We start from the raw sequence: 21,645 nt of genomic DNA on the forward strand, positions 1-21,645 counted from the left end.
GGTCTGCATGTACTAACTTGCTTGGAATTTTTCGTACGGCCGTTTTTGAAAATCAAATAACGTTTGTCTGTCTCCAGTTGGTGACACGTACCCTCTAAAAAAAATCAATTGTTTTAGAACTGATCACGGTGTCCCTCGATTCCATCTGTCCTGTAGCTTTTGCATGTTTTGATTGATCTAAATTTTTGAGAAGCATTTTGTCTTGACACATCTACTTGTATTTCTGACATACATGGGTATAGGTGTTTCAACGACCAATCTAATTAGAATATAGATCTTTGATTTTGTTACATATGAGTGAAGCATAACGAAATCAGAGACCATTATGTTAATTAGATTGCTGAAACACGAACTGGTAAATGTACCTTTTCATATATTCCGGTGTAAAAGCAGAGTGACGTTGCTTGTTTTGTTTTTTCAGTTTAATTTTTATTTTGTCAATTTTAACTTCAGATCTCAACTGTGCATCTCATGATTCTCTCATGAGCTGTCAATTTTTTTGTTCCTCATGTAATTCTTAGACTTTTCTGCTATGTTATTGTATTGTGTAAATATTTGTCATACCATACGATATGTTCTTTTAAGGGGTGGGTGTAATATTATTGAATCAGATAATTAATTTTTGGTTGGAATTAGATAACTTCATGATTTTTATTAATAACGCAATTTTTTAATTTCCATACGTACCAAGTTGTATTTCTGAATTGCATGTTACTCTTTCACTCTGTTTTTGTTACAATTCCACCGATCATATTTGAGATTTGAGTGGGTGTAAGTACGTACTACACCAAAAAATGTTGAGCCACACCTCATATATGAGAACCGAACCTGGTTAATCTGTCATGTTGTACGATAGATTAAAATTGATATACGTCTTTATAATTTTTGTTAGAACTTCAGTAATCTATGTTCAATTAATTCCCAAATGTCTAGATAAGTGGACCTAGAGGTCATAGAAGATGTGGACATTGTATAGATGGAAATCGTATGGCGACCTCTAGTTTCCCTGTGTAAATAACCAAAATTTCTTTTCAATCATATCAGTGTTTTAATAACGTAAACTAATGGTGGTGCCAAATATTTGAATAATGGTAAATTTGTAAGGGTAGCTAAATATGTTTGACGAATCATAAAGTCTTGTGGGCCTCTCTTGTTTACATGTAAATAGAATATGTCATGAAGTGTAATTGTATTGTTATACTTCGATAGAACCTATTATAAGACAAGTGCCACACCTTCTAACCCTTCAATGAACTATACTGGCATTGTATGTAATTGATGATTTAAATATTGTATTGTAAATTTCAATAACAGTAAATAACATTATACATATATGAATAATGCAATCATTGAAAAAACGATCAAACAAAAACAGCTTTATATGTTGGTTTAAACTGCAAACAATGTGTATGTGTTTGTATAATTTTATATATTGATCTTTGATAACAGTATTTTCCCTATCGGTTTGCAAAACTTAGCCTATATGTGTTGTAAACACATGCACTATGTAATTTTATCTATTTGGAAATTTAGCTAAACCTTTCTTTATATATTACGGGTTTTCTTATATTGTGAACTGTTTATTGGATTGAAATATCTCCTCTTTCTATGACGAACAATGTAATCTAAGTATATTGAAGCTCATTTCAACGTGGTTGATGAACTTAAGCTGTTCAGCTGAAGTCCATCTCCGGGTCCGGAAATATCGTTCAAATACCCATTGGTGAACTTTGGCTGTTGTCCGCTTTATTTGTCAGAATTTAACACAAATTTCTCATTTACCGCCATCTGGAATTGTACCAGCACAGTACATAATCGGTCTAGTTCTTTGCCCAAATCTGCAAATTTGGAGACAGATTTGCAATTTATTGGTTATACTGTTATCTATATGAAGAAAACTTAGTGATTTATTGCATTGTCCGAAATGTTTTAACAAACATCAAATGTTTGTGTTTTTAGAATAAAATTTTCGAAAAAAACATTTGAATGGGAGATAACTCTTAAAGTACAAATATACTGGACATGTACTTTAACCTATAATGGTTTAATTTTTGAATTGTTATTTGGATGGAGAGTTGTCTCATTGGCACTCACACCACATCTTCCTATATCTATATATAGGGAAATTTTCATTTTTTACTTGTAGCAAGAAAAAAAGTTATGTGAGTCTATTTTTATTTTTATTTTCTTACAATATATTATTGCAAAATTCTGTCATATATTCATACAGATTTCTTTTATGCACAAACATGTGTTTTTTCATAAACAATCTAAGCACATTTTGGCAGTTTTGAACGACTCCTATCTTGAAAAATAGCGTTGTGACCCATACTTTTTATCATTTTTTGAAAAAAAACATATATATACAAAAAATATAGTAAAATCTTCAATTTGACAAAGCATTAGAACATTCTGTCATTTTTTTTCTATACCCCTGAACTACCTTAATTAGGGTTTATGGGTATGGTGGACTTTCAGGTCGAAAATGATACCAGTGTTGATATGGCGATGCCCTTTAATGTCTGGGATGCTTGATTATGTACAGTACTAAGTTTGGTTGGAGCTGGAACAATATATTCGCTGATCTGTGTACAGTGTATGCCACGCGGTCTGAGCTGAAAATTACCCTTATGACGATATTTCAAGGGTTCGAAGATAATTCCTTGCAATAGAATTTCACTCTTATAAAAACCTGTTATTCCTATGGAATTTATATTGGCACTGTTCGTGAATACTGAACGATCCACTTTATCAGACTATCTTTTACTTTTACAAATTGTGACTTGGATCGAGAGTTGTCTCATTGGCACTCATACCACATCTTCTTATATCTATAAAAAATGAGTTTGTGAATAGTTTTGATCAACCATAATATGATTGCCACTAGATATTAAAGAAACAGACCAGTCAAATATTCTTTACAAAGCACAAAACTGTCAGTATTCACCTCAAAAACTTACAAAACCTTTAAACAGACTTATTAAGAAGGGATATAGTTACGATACTGTTGTCAGGTCATTAAAGATGGCATAGTTTGGCTTTGATATTGATTCACTTATAGGGTCTTTGCATCGAAACTAAACACATTTATTCATATTTTGGCATGACACGGGTTATGTTCTTCTCTAACTCGAATAATTCAAGCCCTTTCCGTGTCCGATTTTTCCCAACACAATGTAGCCTTCGTAGATCAGCGGAATATATAAACGACTGAATTATTCGGGTTAGAGTTCTTCTCATATATTTTATGATAGTATGATACTAAACCCCCAACGGGAGGGATTGTGCCTGATATACATATGGTGAGGACATAATCTTTCAATCAGTTTAATTTGGGTCTGGATATGGCGTGTCAGTTAACTGCTAGTAGTCCATTTTATGTACTAATGTCATTTTGTTTATTTTCTTTTGTTACATCTTCTGACGTCGGACTCGGACTTCTATTGAACTGAATTTTAATGTGCGTATTGTTATGCTTTTACTTTTCTACATTGGTTAAAGGTAAAGGAGGAGGGTTGAGATTTCATAAACATGTTTAACCCCGCCGCCAAGCCAGGAGCCTCTGGCCTTTGTTAGTTTTGTATGTTTTTTTAATTTTAGTTTCTTGTGTATAATTACCTGGTTGTATAATTCGGAGTTTAGTATGACGTCCATTATCACTGAACTAGTATACATATTTTTAAAGGGCCAGCTGAAGAACACCTCCGGGTGCTGAAGTTTCTAGCTACATTGAAGACCCATTGGTGGCATTTGACTGCTGTCTGCTCTACGGTCGGGTTGTTGTCGCTTTGACACATTCCCCATTTCCTTTCTCAATTTTAATCAATCTCAATTCTTCATGTTTTATGTAACTTGTTTCATCTTAAACGGGATTGTTGGACGGGGTTATTGTATTTATTGATGAGTATCTGTCATGACAAACGGTTTTAGCTGTAAATATAAGATACAACACAATTTTAACTAGTGATTTTGGAGAATTTGACACAATGGTTTGACACAATCAATTAAGAAAATCTCTTTGACTATTCCAAAAACGATCATTTAACTGACATATCATGTCAATAATGAACCCGTTTATGTTCGAAACCTTTTGAAAGACTAAAAACAACCTATCAGAATAAGTACATAGAATTGATAGTTAACCGATCATACAGTATTTAAACAAGGATTTGTATAGTCTTACTATAAAAATACTTGGTTTAAATAAATAAAAAAAATATTTAAACAGTTTGAACTTTATTCTAATGTATAGTCATTTGTTTGGATAGTCTTTTACATGCTGTAGACTAACATTTTTTTTCTATTGATTTTGATTAACTGGGTATTTGACAAGCTGTTACGTCGTATCAGTAAAATTATCAGATTTCCAATCCACGGGCATCATTCCACTGCTTTTACCAGTACCAGAGATTTATTTACAAGGAAAATGCTAGTAACGGAATTATTGGTACTACAAAAATAAGAGAAGATTCGAAAGGGACAAAAAAAAAAAACATCAGTTGCAACAGACCGAATCAAACCCAGAAGAATGAAGAGCTGCACCATGAGCGCATGATACGCCCGTCACTTTTTCAACGAACAAAGTTCCATTACTCTTCAATGCAAATCAGAAATTTACAAAGAACTAAAGGGAGCTTTTTCTAATAGTTTGAAAACAGTCACAAAATTTTCATGAAAACTGCATTAAGACTTTTCTAAATATTGTCCGAAAACGAGAAAATATCTTATAAAGTTTATGAGATATCTAGAAGTTGGATTACATAGCAAAACGGCTTGCAAGAAATATTAGAGCTAGCTATAGATGCTGTATTGGATAAGAGATAACTCTGCTTCATGTATACCCATATCCAATACTCTTAAATTCCTCAATAAGTGAATTCGTTATTCAGTGTAACATTCACAAGTGCATATATAGATTTGTTTTGTAGAAATATGCGACATAGGGTTGCCGAACTGTATAGCATGTTCTGTTGGGAAAACCTATAAATGAAGAACTCTTTTTAATAATCTTCAATAAATACCGATTTTGACAGTGTTTTTTGGAGCCGGACTGGTATTTCCATATCTGTATTTTAAATTTAGGCAGCATACAATTATATAGTATTAAATATTTGCAGAAAATTTTAATGAATTAAGGTTTACCATTATTATTAAAACTACTTGAACATGACATTTATTGGTCTTTGTTAGCTGCCAGTTGTTAGTTCTGTATTAAGTCAATTGCAAATGTCTCTGAATAAAACGACTTTATAAATTTGAAGAAGACGGAACTTTATGGTAAACATTATGTTGACTTATTATTAAGTGTATAAAGAGATATGTCGTTGTAATACTACACGTGGAACCTTTTATGTTCCAACCAAGTTTTATTGAAACTGCAATGGCATATTTATTTTTTAATCAAATCGCAGAATCAATTATATTTGGATTTATCTCTAAAAGTATGCATGGTTCTTCCCTACTGTTTGTTATTAATGCTAACATCAGATATAAGAAAATGTCGTATAAGTGAAAATGGAACAACTCTCCGCAACAAAGAAAGCCACACTTTAAAATGTCAATCAAAATGACTTTACTCAATCAGAAGACATTAACACAAGTGAACATACACTGACCGGATAAATTTGATCTATGGCACAATGTGAATGCAACTTGAAATCAGTAAAATAAGGGATGAATGAATACAGACAACAGTAGTATACTGCTGTGAGATGTTGAATAATTGACAGGTTCCCAAAGGTGAACTTTCCATTTCTACATGTATGTAGCAACATCCCTGCAGCACCTGCTACGGAGTATATATATATCCCAATTGATACGATACTACCCGGGGCTTGTATTCCTATCATGATTTCCTTAATAGAGAATTGCTGCTTATTAGGAAGCTATTAAACCAAGAGTTCTAAGTGGTTAAAATCACCCCTTTGTAAATTTTACGGACGCCATCACGAGTTGGTTGACCGTTTTGGCATAACCGTTTCACGGATGATATCGGATATGTTTCTTATGTCGTTACTATAATACCCATCTCTTTTCACGAATGTGACCTACCGAATTAGACTATTTACCGAATTTGTAATAACATAAGCAACAAGACGGGTGCCACATGTGGAGCCGTATCTGCTTACCATTCCGGAGCACCTGATATCACCTCCAGTTTTTGGTGGGGTTCGTGTTGTGTAGTCTTTAGTTTTCTGTGTTGTGGCTTCTGTACTATTATTTGTCTGCTTTTCTTTTTACTTTTAGCCATGACGATGTCAGTTTATTTTCAATCTATGAGTTTGACTTTCCCTCTGGTATTTTCGTCTTTCTTTGACAAGGTTTTATTGGAAAAAATGATCAAATTGTTAATGTTTTATTGAAAAAAAGGTATAAATTCTAGCATATCACCACTGTGTTCTTAATAATAAACTTTCGTTTCAGTTGGACGAATTTCTTACATGCACCTTTACGATCAGATGAAAACAGCCAACAGAACTTCATATTTTCTTATTGATTGAAAATTGCAAATAACTTCTTGAGATCCGTCGTACTCCGTACGTATGTGATCTGAACTGGCGAATGTTAACTTACATTGGTGGAGTTCAACCTTCTAATATTTTCGCCTGAAATCTGGCGCAAATTGACCTAAAAAACGGTTGTCTGATTAAACTGTTTACAGCCGTTAACTTGATTTGGTTGACTATTATGGAATATCTGTATCACAGATGACCGTGTGCGGATTTATATGAATTTGTTTTAGTCAAAATCATAAATCGTTTCTGACAACACAAGAACCAGACTTGTCACCGAATAACTTCCCATGAGGTCAAAAGGTGTCACGAACGAAGTAAAATATACTTACTCTCCAATTGCATCTCAGATCATCTAGAATCTTAAAAGAAATTGATTTGCTTAAGATTTCTTATTAGTGTTTTAAGGGCGTTTTGTGTCTTTTTTTTCGTTTTTGCTATCGCCCGCCCTACTTATAATATATAATCAGTTGACTTTGGTGAATTCGAACTAGAAGTATAATTGCCCGAAGAAAACTTTATTTTAGCAGACACGACTTGTAATATGGTCACATGAGGTTAACTTAATTCGGTGCAGACGGACCTAGTCATATAGTCACCTAAGGTAATTTAACTTCCAATACTTTGGTGCTGATCAAGTCAAAGATATCGTCAATTAGGGTAAACTTACTTTCATAAATACATACATGGATTAAATTAATGCTTCTAATCCCATTTCCTTCTTAAAATATACATTGAAAGAAGACTTAATTTAGCTGTAGAATACATACATATTGAATTAAAGCGCTAAATTATCAGATATTTCCGCAGCAAGTTTATGTTTTTTTTTAATTTCGTTGAGATTTGACTGTGTATTTGTACTATACATAAAAAATATGGTGAATATTTACTTAGCTCCTGTTATTATTCCTCTATAGTTATGGAATATCAATTATTTGTTAGATGTTTTGTAGATATGGTATTTGCATAAAGCAACGATCAATAATTACTGTGGGCGGACATAGGTGTTTCTAAATACATTGTTATAAGCTAACTCAAAACTTTTTGAATAATTGAATTTATTTCTATAGGAAAGTGTATTGAAATTGTGTGCTTATTCTGTACCATTAACGAATAAAAGTTGCAACAGATGCGCATTTTGACAATAATTTCCTCTCAGTGATGCTCGAAGTGAAAATATTTTAATTATTCAGAACCTAATACATGTCAACATGAAAACATCCGATAAAACCATAGAAAAAAGACCAAACAGTAAAAGAATGCGAGTTATGTACACAAATGATAACTCCTTATTATCAAATTATTTCCAACACTTTGTAGCAGCGAATTTCAATAAAACAATATTCGTATGTTCATGCAATAAAATTGAGAATGAAAATGGGTAATGTGTCAAAGAGACAACAACCCGAAAATAGAAAAGACAACAGCAGAAGGTCACCAGCAGGTCTTCAATGTAGCGAGAAATTCCCGTACCCGGAGGCGTCCGTCACCTGGCCCCTAAACAAATATATACTAGTTCAGTGATAATGAACGCCATACTAAACTCCAAGAACCGAAGTACTTGCTATTGTGCTGTGAATCCCTGGGGAAATTAACTCAGAACTAGCAGATATATAGACCACGTGGTATTCATCCCATTAACAATACCAATCTTACTGAACCAGATCCAAATTTCAACATCAAATTTGTATTCCCCGTGTTGTTCACCGTTGTGGTCAAAATATTTTAAAATTCAAACCCGATACAAAATATATTTAAAAGATGATAATAATAAAAATAAAGAACTCATATAAAATCTAAACCGGACAAGGGACCAGTGCTATGCACGAGGAAAATAATTCCAAAATTTCCAATGGTTTCCCAAATTATATATGCATAATTATATTATAGCAAATTTCAATAAATTCCCTATTTTCAAACAAAAACTTAAGTACAGTCTACAGGGCTACTTGTTTTAATTAAAAATCATTGAAAACATAAAAATACACAATCTTTTGAAAAAAAAACAACATCTTCTTCTTGTTAAATTGATATACATAGTTGGTTTCTGAAAAAAAGGTTATGTCCATTCGTAAAAGATAAAAAGAAAATGTTCTCGCGATCGGTGCTGTATTTGCAGGATTATGAGTCATGCGCGAATTGGACACCAACCAAACAAAGAAAACAAAAACAAAAATATAATTTATGTATTAAGTAGGTTAATTTGACCCCTTTGCCGTTAAGGGTATATGATGATTCTGACAATTTTTATCATACGTTAGGCCTAAATATCTGCCTTTGAATTTAATACTCCACCGTCTATGTATAATACTTTTACTATCAATTATAGTTTGTTGTTGTCCCGTTTAGCTCATTGATACATTTATAGGCTTATGTAATGTTATGTAATATAATCTGCATGTTTACGTAGTCGTCTCCGACCTTGTTGTAGACATTGAATTAAAGTCATGTTTGAGGTATGACAGCTAGGCTCCATAGGCTTGCAAGAGCTGTTGCAACTTCGATTTCACCCGCCCCTGATCAGGCTTGACATCCGTTTGGCTGTATCGAATGCATATATGTATACCACGTCTGTTAAAATGAACGTTGAATCGATTGTGGCCTGTTGAAAGAAAAATTTTGATTCTTTTTCCCAATGACGGTTCAACTTCTATATCTCTTTCCCGGTCGACCAACTTTTCTGAACTTAGTACATATTGCATTTTTTATTTTCTTTTTTTTCTAATCTTGAACATGCACGAAATATTTGACACTGGACGTTAATTGAGTAAATCTCAAAATTATGCGTCGATCTTTATTTTATTTCTGTTTTGTGTTTTACTTAGAGACATATGTAGATTAAAAAGTGAAAACCTATCAATGAAACCTTTTTGGGCAATTTAAAAGTGTTCGTCCAGTCGCTTAAATTGCATGGTGCCTGTACTAAGTCGGATCTAAGGTAAATCGCGATTGGTTCTAGTGACCATTTGAAGAAATGTCCCTCAATTAGCCAGCATGTATCATAATTTGATTTTTTTTAACATAAATCACCCATTGAAATTTATGGGACAAACTTATTCCCAGATGTAATTAGCTACCATAGTCCGTCAACCAGATAAGTTAGAGCTGCCTTGTAGTCCAGTCAAACTATGATTTAACCTCAAACTAATTGCAATAGAAAATATTTTAGTTCTAATCTAAAGCATTATGCCCTTTATATACTCAGAAAAAAGTCCCATAAAATCTAACTTGAGGAAAACTCAAAATTAGTATTATAAATTCCTATGGAAATTTACATTGGAAGGGGAGATAACTCTTGCAAAAATGAGTCTTTTTTGGTCAGTTTTTGGTTGTTTTTCTTGAAATTTATGTAAGGTATGATACTTTGATGGGGTTATAAGTTTGTATTTGACTAAATTATATTATCTTCAGCCCATGAAATGCACAAAAGCGAATTGTTACGGGTAGTTTTATTTTTTTGTGCATTTTTCATTTTAAGAAAATGCAAATTTGAAGCTTTGTGAACATTTTGAAAAAATAATTTGAAAATTTGGTATTGTCTATATCTGTATATTATATTTTTTCAGCAACTTACTTATCTAAAGAACCTTTAAACCATAAAAAGAAGAATACATGCTTAATTATTTTTGTAAAATTTGAGATTCTTTACATTGACATGTTGAAAAATTCAATAAATGGTCAACTGATGAATTACGAAATCTAGATTAAAGCTTGATAAAAAATATGAAAACACATTTAGAGTTGTTTGTTATACTCTAAAGACCGCTAATATATCAAGAATCAATACATTCTGATGAATAGAAGCGGTAAAGTTATAATTTTGTATCAATTTTTCTTGATATTTCTGCCTTTTTTGCTAGAGTTATCTCCCTTTTCAATGCAAATCTCCATAGGAATTTTAAATGGTGATTTTTTTTAGTCTTCCTCAAGTTAGATTTTGTTTGACTTTTTTCTGAGTGTATTTGGGGTGTAATGCTAAAGATAAAAACTATAAAATCTTCTGTTGCAATTACTTTCGGGTTAGAGTCAAATCTGTGCTAGATTGACTGGACTATTGCTGGAAAAGTGGAATTACAAGACCTAGTCATAAATAAATTTGGATCTGTTATTTTCTTGATTTGTTAAGTTTGTATTCAATAAGCTTTTATGTTACTGTTCTATTATAAAACACAAAACAATTTTTTTTTCAAATCTGGGTCTTGTTTCTTTTATTGCTTGTAATCTTTTTAGTTAAGTGCATTTGTTATTTCATGAACGTACAGTGTACATTGTTATTATAATCTTAACAGTATTCGTATAACTAAAGGATTTATAACGCTATGTGTCAACAATGACTTACTTTGTTTGTTACACATATACATGTACATGTTTTGTATCTGACTGCACTTGAAAAGTATTATAACGTCAACATGAAATTCTTTACAACTTTAAACTTCGTTTCTTAAAGTTATCGTTAACAATGCTTCTCAGTTTGGATGAAAATCATGCAATGCCTCTTACTTTGTTATTAGTAGGTGACATACACATGTACTCAGCTTTTTGACTTCAGTAACTGTTTTTTTTTAAATAATTTCGATGTTTCTCTTTAAATGATATATTTGAATCCAAAAGATTTTAATTTTCTTGCAATACTAAGTAAATCAAAAATGAGATAAACAATCCTAATTTGCATTGTTTTCTTGAAGTCAGTTTTAAAATGAGTAAACTATTTTTTCTGTTATTTGCCCTGGTGGTGTTGCTTTCTCCTTCGACTTATCAGGGTAAGTGAACACCCAGTAGACATTGAATTTTTATTGTCCTTTTAGAACCTTTCGTGTCTTTTTATCGGTATTTATAAAGTGTACCGGTAATGCAAATCATGTGCGTAAAACTTTGCACTATGTCCAACTCTTATAGACTAATAGTACATGTATACATTCTTTCTTACCTTATCTAAAGAACCGTAAATCTAAATTAACAACATTTAATTCTATCAAATTCCATAATTCAGCAAAATTGATAAGAATAAAAACTACATCCCTTGATAAATAAATAACAAATCATAACGTCCAGTCATTCAAAAATTTCTATTACTGTTTTGAATTTACTTCTTGGTTGTCGACTCCGGCGGTATCTCTTTGCTAATTTTTTAACACACGATAAATGTTTAGAAAAATGGTCCGAACCGTACTCATTGCTTTGTAAAAAATCTTTGACAGATAGACTCTCTCCTAAATAAAACTCTGACTGTGTGGATATGGATGTCTTTCCAGATTTTATAGATTTTCCGGATTTAGACGTTTTGTCAGTTGCCGATCTCACATTTAATGTTTGAGCACTTTTTCGAAATATCCCCGACACCTCTGGAACTTTTTCTTGTTCATTCCTATCTACCATTAGTTTCCGTAGATCCTGATATTGTTGTTCTAATAGTTGATGGCGATTTGAAGCACTTTCAATCACTGGAGATTTCAGACTTCGGCCTGTCAATCCAGCCACAATATCACTAGGTCTTGGTGAAAACGGATCATGCTTTTTAGACATCAGATCTTCTCGTTTTATTTCTGTCCGTTTCATCCAAGATGGTGAATAGCTTCGTCTCTTTCTCACCACTGGTTTCGGCGGCGTTTTGATTTTGATTGGCGAGAATAATCCATTCTGTTGCCAGTCTCTCGTGGACGTTGATACAGACATTATTCACATGATTTATATTTACTGTAAGAGTATACAAACAACTCACTTTTCTACCATATAAGCGCTTTACAATAAACTTCTTATTAGATTAGTTATTAAATGTGTTCGGATGAAAGGTAAACTAACGGTCTATATCGCTCCTTGTGTAAACTCATTCTTAAGTCCACGTTTAATTTGTTTTCAAATGTATTTCGTTATTCAAATATTGAAGTTTTTCGAGATTTATGATTTAACAAAATTAATGTTTATTTATGTCAGCACAACATTCAACAACGATACGATGGAATTTTAAATTTCACTCTCTACAAAACTGCATATTCATCGAAGCCAGGAAACGATTGATAGGCTATGTACATAATATAAAAGTTTGTCCAACAACTGAGATATGAGATTCCCATTAATTATACCTCAGATGCACTCTGAAATGAAAATTTCCTTATCCTTTTCTAATCCACCTTTTATCGTTGTTTAAGCTTTTGAAAACGAATTTAAATTTGAACCACGTTTCATGAGATGTTCAACAAAAGATACAAATCGATTGCCTCGATCAATAAACAACTTAAACTGTTAATCAATTTCACCTTAAGAAACTTATTACATATTTATAAGTCGTGAACATAATTAAATACCCCTTCTTTATAAAAAGCTAATAACTACACGTTCTTGTCTTAAATAGTCCGACATGAATCTATATATCTGTAAGTCAATATCGCCCCTTTTATCTATCTATATATCTGTAAGTCAATATCGCCCCTTTTATCTATCAGAGTAACTGGCGAAACTGGAAGCATAAACACATTAAATATTTTCAACACTGTACATATATTTTATACAAAGCTTTTAATATTAAGTATTTGTATTGATTTTGTTACTTTAACATTTATTTTGTGACTGGGAAAGGACAATACCTCTATAGTTCTGAAACCTGTGTTAAGTAAATTTTAAGTATAAAATGGAGGTGTCTAGCCTGTTTGTGACGTAGTAGAATACTTACCCATTGTTTACCTTAATCAAGGAAATTGATGCATTGTTTAATTATTGACGTGTATATATTTACATGCATATGCACTTATGTATATCATGTATATCATAAATGCACACTACATGATGTTATATTTATTTCAATATGACCTCGTGTAACACATGTATTGTGTCTATGTTATATCTTTTTAATCTTGGGGTCTTGAAAAATCTTAAACATACAATAATCATAATCGCAATGTCGATCTTTACACGAAGCGGCAAGCGATTACGTACAGTGTCATATATGCTTTTAGATACTAATCCCACCAAAAAATGCAACTTAATCCTAGTTAAAAAGGACTTTAAAATATTTTCGATTAAGATATACCATTGCTGTCATAAACCAAATTAAGTACTAGTATATACTTCATTAGGTTTGTGATCAATGAATTTTACCTCATAAAAACCGCAAGCTTCTTACCATTATTTGAGTGTATTTAAAAACGTTATTGAGTACAAATGCGGCTTCAGAAGGACATACATACACCTAACAATGAAAAAAAAGTATAAATATATATGTTTGCTTACGTCAATTAGACAGCAACCAAGCAACAAGATAAAAAGGGTGTTTAGACTTAAGGGCATACGATACAGTTGCAGAGTAGGTTATGACGTTGCTAACGTAATTTGTTATTTTCGCGACGTCAAACTGTGACATATCGGGAAAAGATGCATTTTTCGACTGATTTTTATCATTCAAACTGATTTAATTTGAAAACGAGTTCATGGACCCCTATTTTTCAAAACGGCATTTTGTTTCATTTTGCAGGGAGATTATGTGACCCAAATTTTATAAAACTGTAAATAGAGGATTTTTTTTAATTTTGATAAACATGCAGTAAAAATTGACGTTTATTCCTCAATTCATGAACATTTGATAAATATGAGTTATTTCTGATTAAAAAAATGCATATTTTTTACGGATATTTATAAAATACAGAAATTACCGATTTTTTAACAAAAAACAATTTGTGTTTATCTTTTATAACAAAAAACAATTTGTGTTTATCTTTTATAACAAAAAAGTTATGTCTTTCTTTCGAAAAGAAATTACGGCCACAAATCTGAATTTTGAGCAAATATACAAAATTTCGACCTCATTTTACTCAAAAAGTAGCACATGAAGGTATATTTTTTATAACATATTTGATTTAATCCGGCAAAAAATAGCAAATCTGCAAATTTTCATGAACTTGTAAATACAGGATCAAAACTGTATCTTATGCCCTTAAATAAAAATACGGGTATCAGCAAACATAGTCAGTTGAATATTCCAGCTACTGCATTGATAAAGTTGTTCGACCAAGATGTTCGTTAAGAGTTAGAATTGCCACTAGACAATATTGAGAATATTGCTCAACAAAATGTTGTTTAAAAGTGTATATTACCTTTTGACTGTGACTTTCAAATTAATAGAAAATGCTATGACTAAGGATTTGTAAAGTATCACTATTCATGTCCTTGCTATAACCAAGATACTAGCAAATTTCCTTGAAAAAGTTGATAAGATGATGGATAGGGTTGGAAATAAAGTTTTTTATGCATCTCCATTCTCCTCTTATGAATGTAGATGTTACGAAGATTGTTTAATGTGCATAGAACCAATTCTTTTTACTCTCAGTACAAGAGGCAAGGGGTAAAGTATTGTCAACATGCAACATATTTCTATTCTGAAATTCTAATATTCCCACAGTACCAAAAAAATAATATAATAATGAATAAAATAAAAATAAAATAAAATAGAATAACATATAATAAATGGTTAAAGCAAACTTCCGATCTATGTTGAATAAAACCTTCTAATTTTTAGTTTGCATCAACAATGAAATTTGAAATTCAAATCTATGCAAATACCCGTTATTGGTAACTGTCAATAGTTGCACAATGGTACTTAGGTTTATAAAGTGGTGAACATAGATTATTCTTTGCAATCATTTTAAAGTTAATTATTATGTGATCCAATAATTAGTTTTGATTGATGAAATCGATTTGTGAAAATTTACAAAGCACTTGCGCATGAAATTAAAATCGATTTATTCCCCATAGAAGTGCATTGAAACGAAGTTTTTTTTTTATATCATTAAATAAATATTTAAATAATCTACAAATATAAATAGCTGGAATGTTTTGAAACATCAATTTCAAAAAATCAAATAGACGAAAAAAAGTATTTCATAAGAATATTGCCCAACAAAATGTTGTTTAAAAGTGTATATTACGTTTTGACTGTGACTTTTGAATTAATAGATAATGCTATGACCAAGGATTTGTAAAGTATAACTATTCATGTCCTTGTTATTAACAAGATACTTGCAAATTTCCTTGAAAAAGTTGTTCTTTTCACGGAAGACTGATTTGGCATCGTTATGTTTACTTACAAGATGGTTTGTTATAGTATCCAACTTCCTTAATTAATTATTCAAGACAATCCATTTTACTAACTGCAACTGATATTATTGTCAATAATAATCTTTATTTTCATAACCCATAAAATACAACAGTACAGGTTGGATTTCTGTAAATTTTGACAATGCAATTTCCCATATGAACTCCTTTTACGACTAAAACTGTACCACTTTTACTATCAAGTTTTGATGAAAAAAAACTTATCCTAGAATTGAAAGTTCATATGCACAACAATTGTTTTTCAAAGGTCAAAACATAGGGCTGTGCGGCATATTTTCAACGTTTATATGACCTGAACTTTTCAGAGTTTAAACTAATACTAATTTTCTTAACTACCTCTACCTCGAATGAAGGGTTACCACAAATTTCAATGTGAACAATATACACATGTATATTTACTGGTAACATTCCCAAGTTATGTCTTTATGAGATGGAACACAGAGAGCACTACTGGGAACCAGTATGTAAACACATTTAACTTTCTATGCATATTCAAGATCTCCCCAAAAGAGGCGTGGTTTAAGAAACAGCTGTATTCACAAAGTGCAACCTACAGAGGTATTTTATCATATGTTCACCTTACGAATAGAGTTATGATTTTAAATTTCAGGTCGTAATAATAATAAAAACTGTTTACAAAAATATAAACAACAGGGGTTGACCTTTGAACAACCAAAAACAATAGAAATCATTGATCAAAACTTAAAAAGTGAGAGAAAAAAATCTTGACGGTAAATCACAACACAACAGTCATTGAGTCATTATTTTAGTGCATCATAGATACCATGCTGGATTGAGATTTTGTATTTGTGCCAGACGCACTTTCCTCGAATAAAAATAGTTAAAAGGGCCAAATAGAGTACAAGGTTGAAAAGCTTTGAGGACAAAAAATTCCTAACCGTTTGCCAAAATACAGCGAAAGTAATCTATTCGGATTTCCCGAGGAAGAACAGCCTTAGTGTTTCAAAATTCAAAGTTTTTTGTGCTGATATTCATATGATGAAATCCTAATCTTTCAATCAGTTTAATTGAAGTCTGTAGCTGTCATGTAAGTTAACTGCTAGTAGTCTGTTGTTATACCCCCGCTTTGAAAAAGGGGGTATACTGTTTTACCTCTGTCTGTCCTTCCGTCAGTCCGTCAGTCAGTCCGTCCGTCCCATGACTATTTTTCGTCGCATTTGTCTCAGGAACTACAATACAAGGATTTCTGAAATTTGGTTTCAGGGTATATCTAAGTCAGCTATACCGTGTGATGCGTTTTCAGATTGATCACTTGAAAACTTCCTGTTTACCGAACACTGGTATGATTTTACACATGATAGCCAAGTTGAACATTTTCGTCACATTTTTATCAGGAACTACAATACAAGGATTTCTGAAATTTGGTTTCAGGATTTATATAAGTCAGCTATACCGTGTGATGCGTTTTCAGATTCATCACTCGACAACGTCCTGTTTACCGAACACTTGCATATTTTTACACTATTAATATTATCCACTTGCGGCGGGGGTATCATCAGTGAGCAGTAGCTCGCAGTTTCACTTGTTATTTATGTATAATTGTCATTTGATTATTTTCTTTGGTTACATCTGACTCAGACTCATCTTGAACTGAATTTTAATATGCGTATTGTTATGCATTTACTTTTCTTCATTGGCTAGATGTATAGGGGGAGGATTGAGATCTCACAAACATGTTTAACCCCGCCGAATTGTTGCGCCTATCCCAAGTCAGGAGCATCTGACCTTTGTTAGTCTTGTATTATTTTAATTTTAGTTTCTGGTGTACAATTTGGAAATTAGTATGGCGTTCATTATCACTGAACTAGTATATATTTGATTAGGGGCTGAGGAACGCCTCCGGGTGCAGGAATTTCTCGCTACATTGAAGACCTGTTCGTGACCTTCTGCTGTTGTTTTTCCTTTGGTCGGATTGTTGTCTCTTTGACTCATCCCCCATTTCCATTTTCAATTTTAGTAAAATAAACAGATTTATAATTGAAAGAGCAGTGAACAATTGTGTGTCAAAAACATTCTCAGTTTCTAGACACTATTGCCAAAGGGTATGTACTGCGCTACAATTTTGGATCTTGTTTTGAAATGTATGCTACAATGAAGCTAAAGGGAGTAAACTCATGACCAGTCTTAACGTTTTCATAGATATCTGAAAAGAAAGAACTATGTGGATAAGTTAGCAGAATCAAAAGTTATTCTGCCATTCATTTTCTGTCTATATTTCATAATGACTTTATATGCTTTTTTCAACAGTATTATGATTGAACAAAAATACAAAACAAGGTTAAAACATCATTCAGGACAATAACCCCTATTGAGCAATGTTGACTTATTTTGTAGATCTTACAAGTTTGGGTTAAATATTTTTGCTTCGCTTGCCTCCCCTGTACCGTGTTGTAATTCTCGCAGGGTACAAATGTAACAAACTAGTCAGAACAATAATATGATGATGGATATGGTTGGCTATTTTGTTTTTATTAGCACCTTTATTCTCCTCTAATGAATGTAGATGTTACGAAGATTTTTTAATGTGCATAGAACTTGTTAGTATCAGTACAAGAGACAAGGGGTAAAGTCTTGGCAACATGCAAAATATTTCTATTCTTAAATTCTAATATTCCCACAGTACCAAATTAATAATATACTAATGAATAAAATTAATTAAAAATGAAATAGAAAAGAATAGAATAACATATCATAAATGGTTTTTAAAGTAAACTTCCGTTCTGTATTGAATAAAACCTTCTAATTTTTAGTTTGCATCAACAATGAAATTTGAAACTCGAATCTATGCAAATACCCATTATTGTCAACTGTCAATAGTTGCACAATGGTACTTAGGTTTATAAAGTGGTGAAAAAGATTATTATTTGCAATCATTTTAAAGTTAATTATTATGTGATCCAATAATTAGCTTTGATTGATAAAATCGATTCGTGAAAATGTACAAAGCACTTGCGCATGAAATTAAAATCGATTTATTCCACATAGAAGTGCATTGAAACGAAGTTTTTTTTATATCATTAAAAAAATATTTAAACAATCTACAAAGAAAAATAGCTGGAATGTTTTGAAACATCAATTTCAAAAAAAAAAATAGCCTTAAAACAAGTATTTCATGAGAATATTGCTCAACAAAATGTTGTTTGAAATTGTATGTTACGTTTTGACTGTGACTTTCAAATTAATAGAAAATGGAAAAAGGATTTGTAAAGTATCACTATTTTTGTCCTTGTTATAACCAAGATACTTGCAAATTTCCTTGAAAAAGTTGTTCTTTTCACGAAAGACTGGTTTGCAACGTTATGTTTACAAGATTGTTTGTAATAATATCCAACATTCTTAATTAATTATTCAAAACAATCTATTTTACTAACTGCAACTGATATCATTATCAATAATAATCTTATTTCATAAACCATAAGATACAACAGTACAGAGATATTATATCACATGTTCACATTACGAATAGACTACATTGCTGTAATGATTTTGAAATTTCAGATCGTTATGATAATAAAAACTGTTTAACAAAATATAAACAACAAAGGTTGACCTTAAACCAAAAACAATAGAAATCAGTGAAAACTTAAAAAGTGAGAGAACAAATCTTGACGGTAAATCACAAAACAACAGTCATGGAGTTATTATTTTAGTGCAATATACATGTATGATACTGTATACATGTACAAGTGGGGTTGATTTAAATAAACTCATCATAGATACCATGCAGGATTGCAATTTTGTATTTGTGCCAGACGCACTTTTCTCGAATACAAAATAATTAAAAAGACCAAATAAAGTACAACGTTGAAAAGCTTTGAGGACCAAAAATTCCTAAACGTTTGCCAAATACAGTGAAAGAAGTCTATTCGAATTTCCTGCGGAAAAACATCCTTGGTTTGTATTTCAAAATTCAAAGTTTTGTAAACAGTGAAATAAATAGATTTATAATTTAAAGAGCAGATTGTTTGTCAAAACCATTCTCAGTTTCTAGACACTATTGCCAAAGGGTATGTACTGCACGGAAATTTTGGATCATGACCAATCTTTACGTTTTCATAGATTTCTGAACAGAAAGAATGATACAGAGAAGTTAGCAGAATTAAAAGTTATTTTGCCATTAATTTTCGGTCTATATTTCATAATGACTTTATATGCTTTTTTAACAGTACTATGATTGAACAAAAATACAAAACATAACAAGGTAAAACACATCATTCTAGGACAATAACCTCTATTGAGCAATGTTGACTTATTTTGTAGATCTTACAATTTTGGGTTGGACATTATTGTTTCGCTTGCCTCCTCTGTCATGCCTGTACCGTGCTGTAATTCGCACAGACGATCAATAAACAAACTAGTCAGAACAAGTGCTGCATCATTGTTACATTGTTATTCTTTTGTTCAGGATAAATTTGCAGTTAAATTTGTTTAATATTCGGGCAAAGGCGGATGTTTTATAAATAGATATAGGAAGATGTGGTGTGAGTGCCAATGAGACAACTCTCCATCCAAATAACAATTTAAAAATTAAACCATTATAGGTTAAAGTACGGCCTTCAACACGGAGCCTTGGCTCACACCGAACAACAAGCTATAAAGGGCCCCAAAATTACTAGTGTAAAACCATTCAAACGGGAAAACCAACGGTCTAAAGTCTGTATCAGAACCAACTAATGGTACATTGGCCTAATTATTCATTGGCCAATATAAATCAAAGTGTATCGTTCATACTTTTGCTTATAACTTTTCTGTAATGCCTATTGGACTAGTACTATATACACATTCATATCATAAGAAATACAGATGTAATATGAATTTTGTCGGGGTTGAGAAAATTTCACCAGCAGCAACTTATTTTTGTCCGTCTAACACAACTGTACATATGTCAAATGCCAGCATGGCAAGAGAGGCGAATGTTACCAAAGTGACATTTAAATTCACTAGTCGAAAATAAACCGGCAAATAGCCAAATATATCGTTAGCTTTACGTAAATATACTCATCATAGATACTAGGACTAAAACTTGTATAAACGCCAGATGCGCGTTTCGTCTACAAGAGACTCATCAGTGACGCTCGAATCCAAAAAAGTTAAAAAGGCCAAATCAAGTCCGAAGTTGAAGAGCATTGAGGACCAAAATTCCTAAAAGTTTTGCCAAGTGAGCTTTGCCTGAGGTAGAAAAGCCTTAGTATTTCAAAAAAATTCGATATCTAATTATAAATCAAATGTAACCATACCAATGATAACGTTGATTTATTACCTCAATAATGTTTACTCCATGGCCGAAAAAGAAAAGACAAACAAACAGTAGTACACAAAACAATATAGAGAAAAACTAATAATTACGAACCCCACCAATAACTAGGGGTGTTCTCAGGTGCTCCGGGAGGGTAGGCAGATCCTGCTCAACATGTGGCATCCGTCGTGTTGCTCATCCACTCGGTGATATGTCTAATGCGGTAGGTCACTTTCTTGGGATTGGGATATTTTAATTACGACAATTCGACCATATCCGGTGCCATCTGTTAAACAGATGTTCCAAAACTGTCAACCAACTTGTGATGGCGTCCGTTAAATTTACGAAGGGATAATTGCAACTTTATAACTTAAAAGGTTTTGTTTAATAGCTTCCTTGTGAGCAGCAACACTATAAATGATATTATCATAGGAAACACAACTGTGAGATATATACTTCATATGCCGGTGTTGCTTGAGTATTGCTACACAGACATGCAATCCACAATTGGGAATCAACTAAAAGCATCTCTTGTCGTAAAGTTTTCTATCCAACCGACCCTTATTTCATTTAATATCAATTTCTAAATGTTAGTTGAGATATAAGGCAGACCTAACTGTATCTGTTGCATCTTTATCTCAAGTTCGATGGGATGGATGTGTTCAACATAGTCACCAAATTTTGAAATATATAGTTGGAGAACATCATCTATATAGCGTAAAATGAAATTAAAGGGTACTGCTATAACTTCTTTTCTTTCTTCCTTGGAAGTTC

The 21,645-nt window shown here is 32.1% G+C and overlaps 1 protein-coding gene across 1 annotated transcript; it reads right to left on the reverse strand.

Annotated features, from left to right (window-relative positions):
- Nucleotides 1-11,459: 11,459 nt before the first annotated feature.
- LOC134687615 (uncharacterized) lies at nucleotides 11,460-12,906 on the reverse strand. The gene has a single exon (XM_063548048.1). It carries the CDS (start codon nucleotides 12,183-12,185, stop codon nucleotides 11,565-11,567), a length of 621 nt encoding a protein of 206 aa, XP_063404118.1. The 5' UTR covers nucleotides 12,186-12,906; the 3' UTR covers nucleotides 11,460-11,564.
- Nucleotides 12,907-21,645: the final 8,739 nt, after the last annotated feature.

The sequence above is a fragment of the Mytilus trossulus genome, chromosome 10, assembly GCF_036588685.1.
Source record: "Mytilus trossulus isolate FHL-02 chromosome 10, PNRI_Mtr1.1.1.hap1, whole genome shotgun sequence".
NCBI classification, from domain to species: Eukaryota; Metazoa; Mollusca; class Bivalvia; order Mytilida; family Mytilidae; genus Mytilus; species Mytilus trossulus.

What these genes read in the sequence shown, in the direction of transcription:
- LOC134687615 (XM_063548048.1), bottom strand. Translation starts at nt 12,185, where the DNA reads ATGTCTGTATCAACGTCCACGAGAGACTGGCAACAGAATGGATTATTC.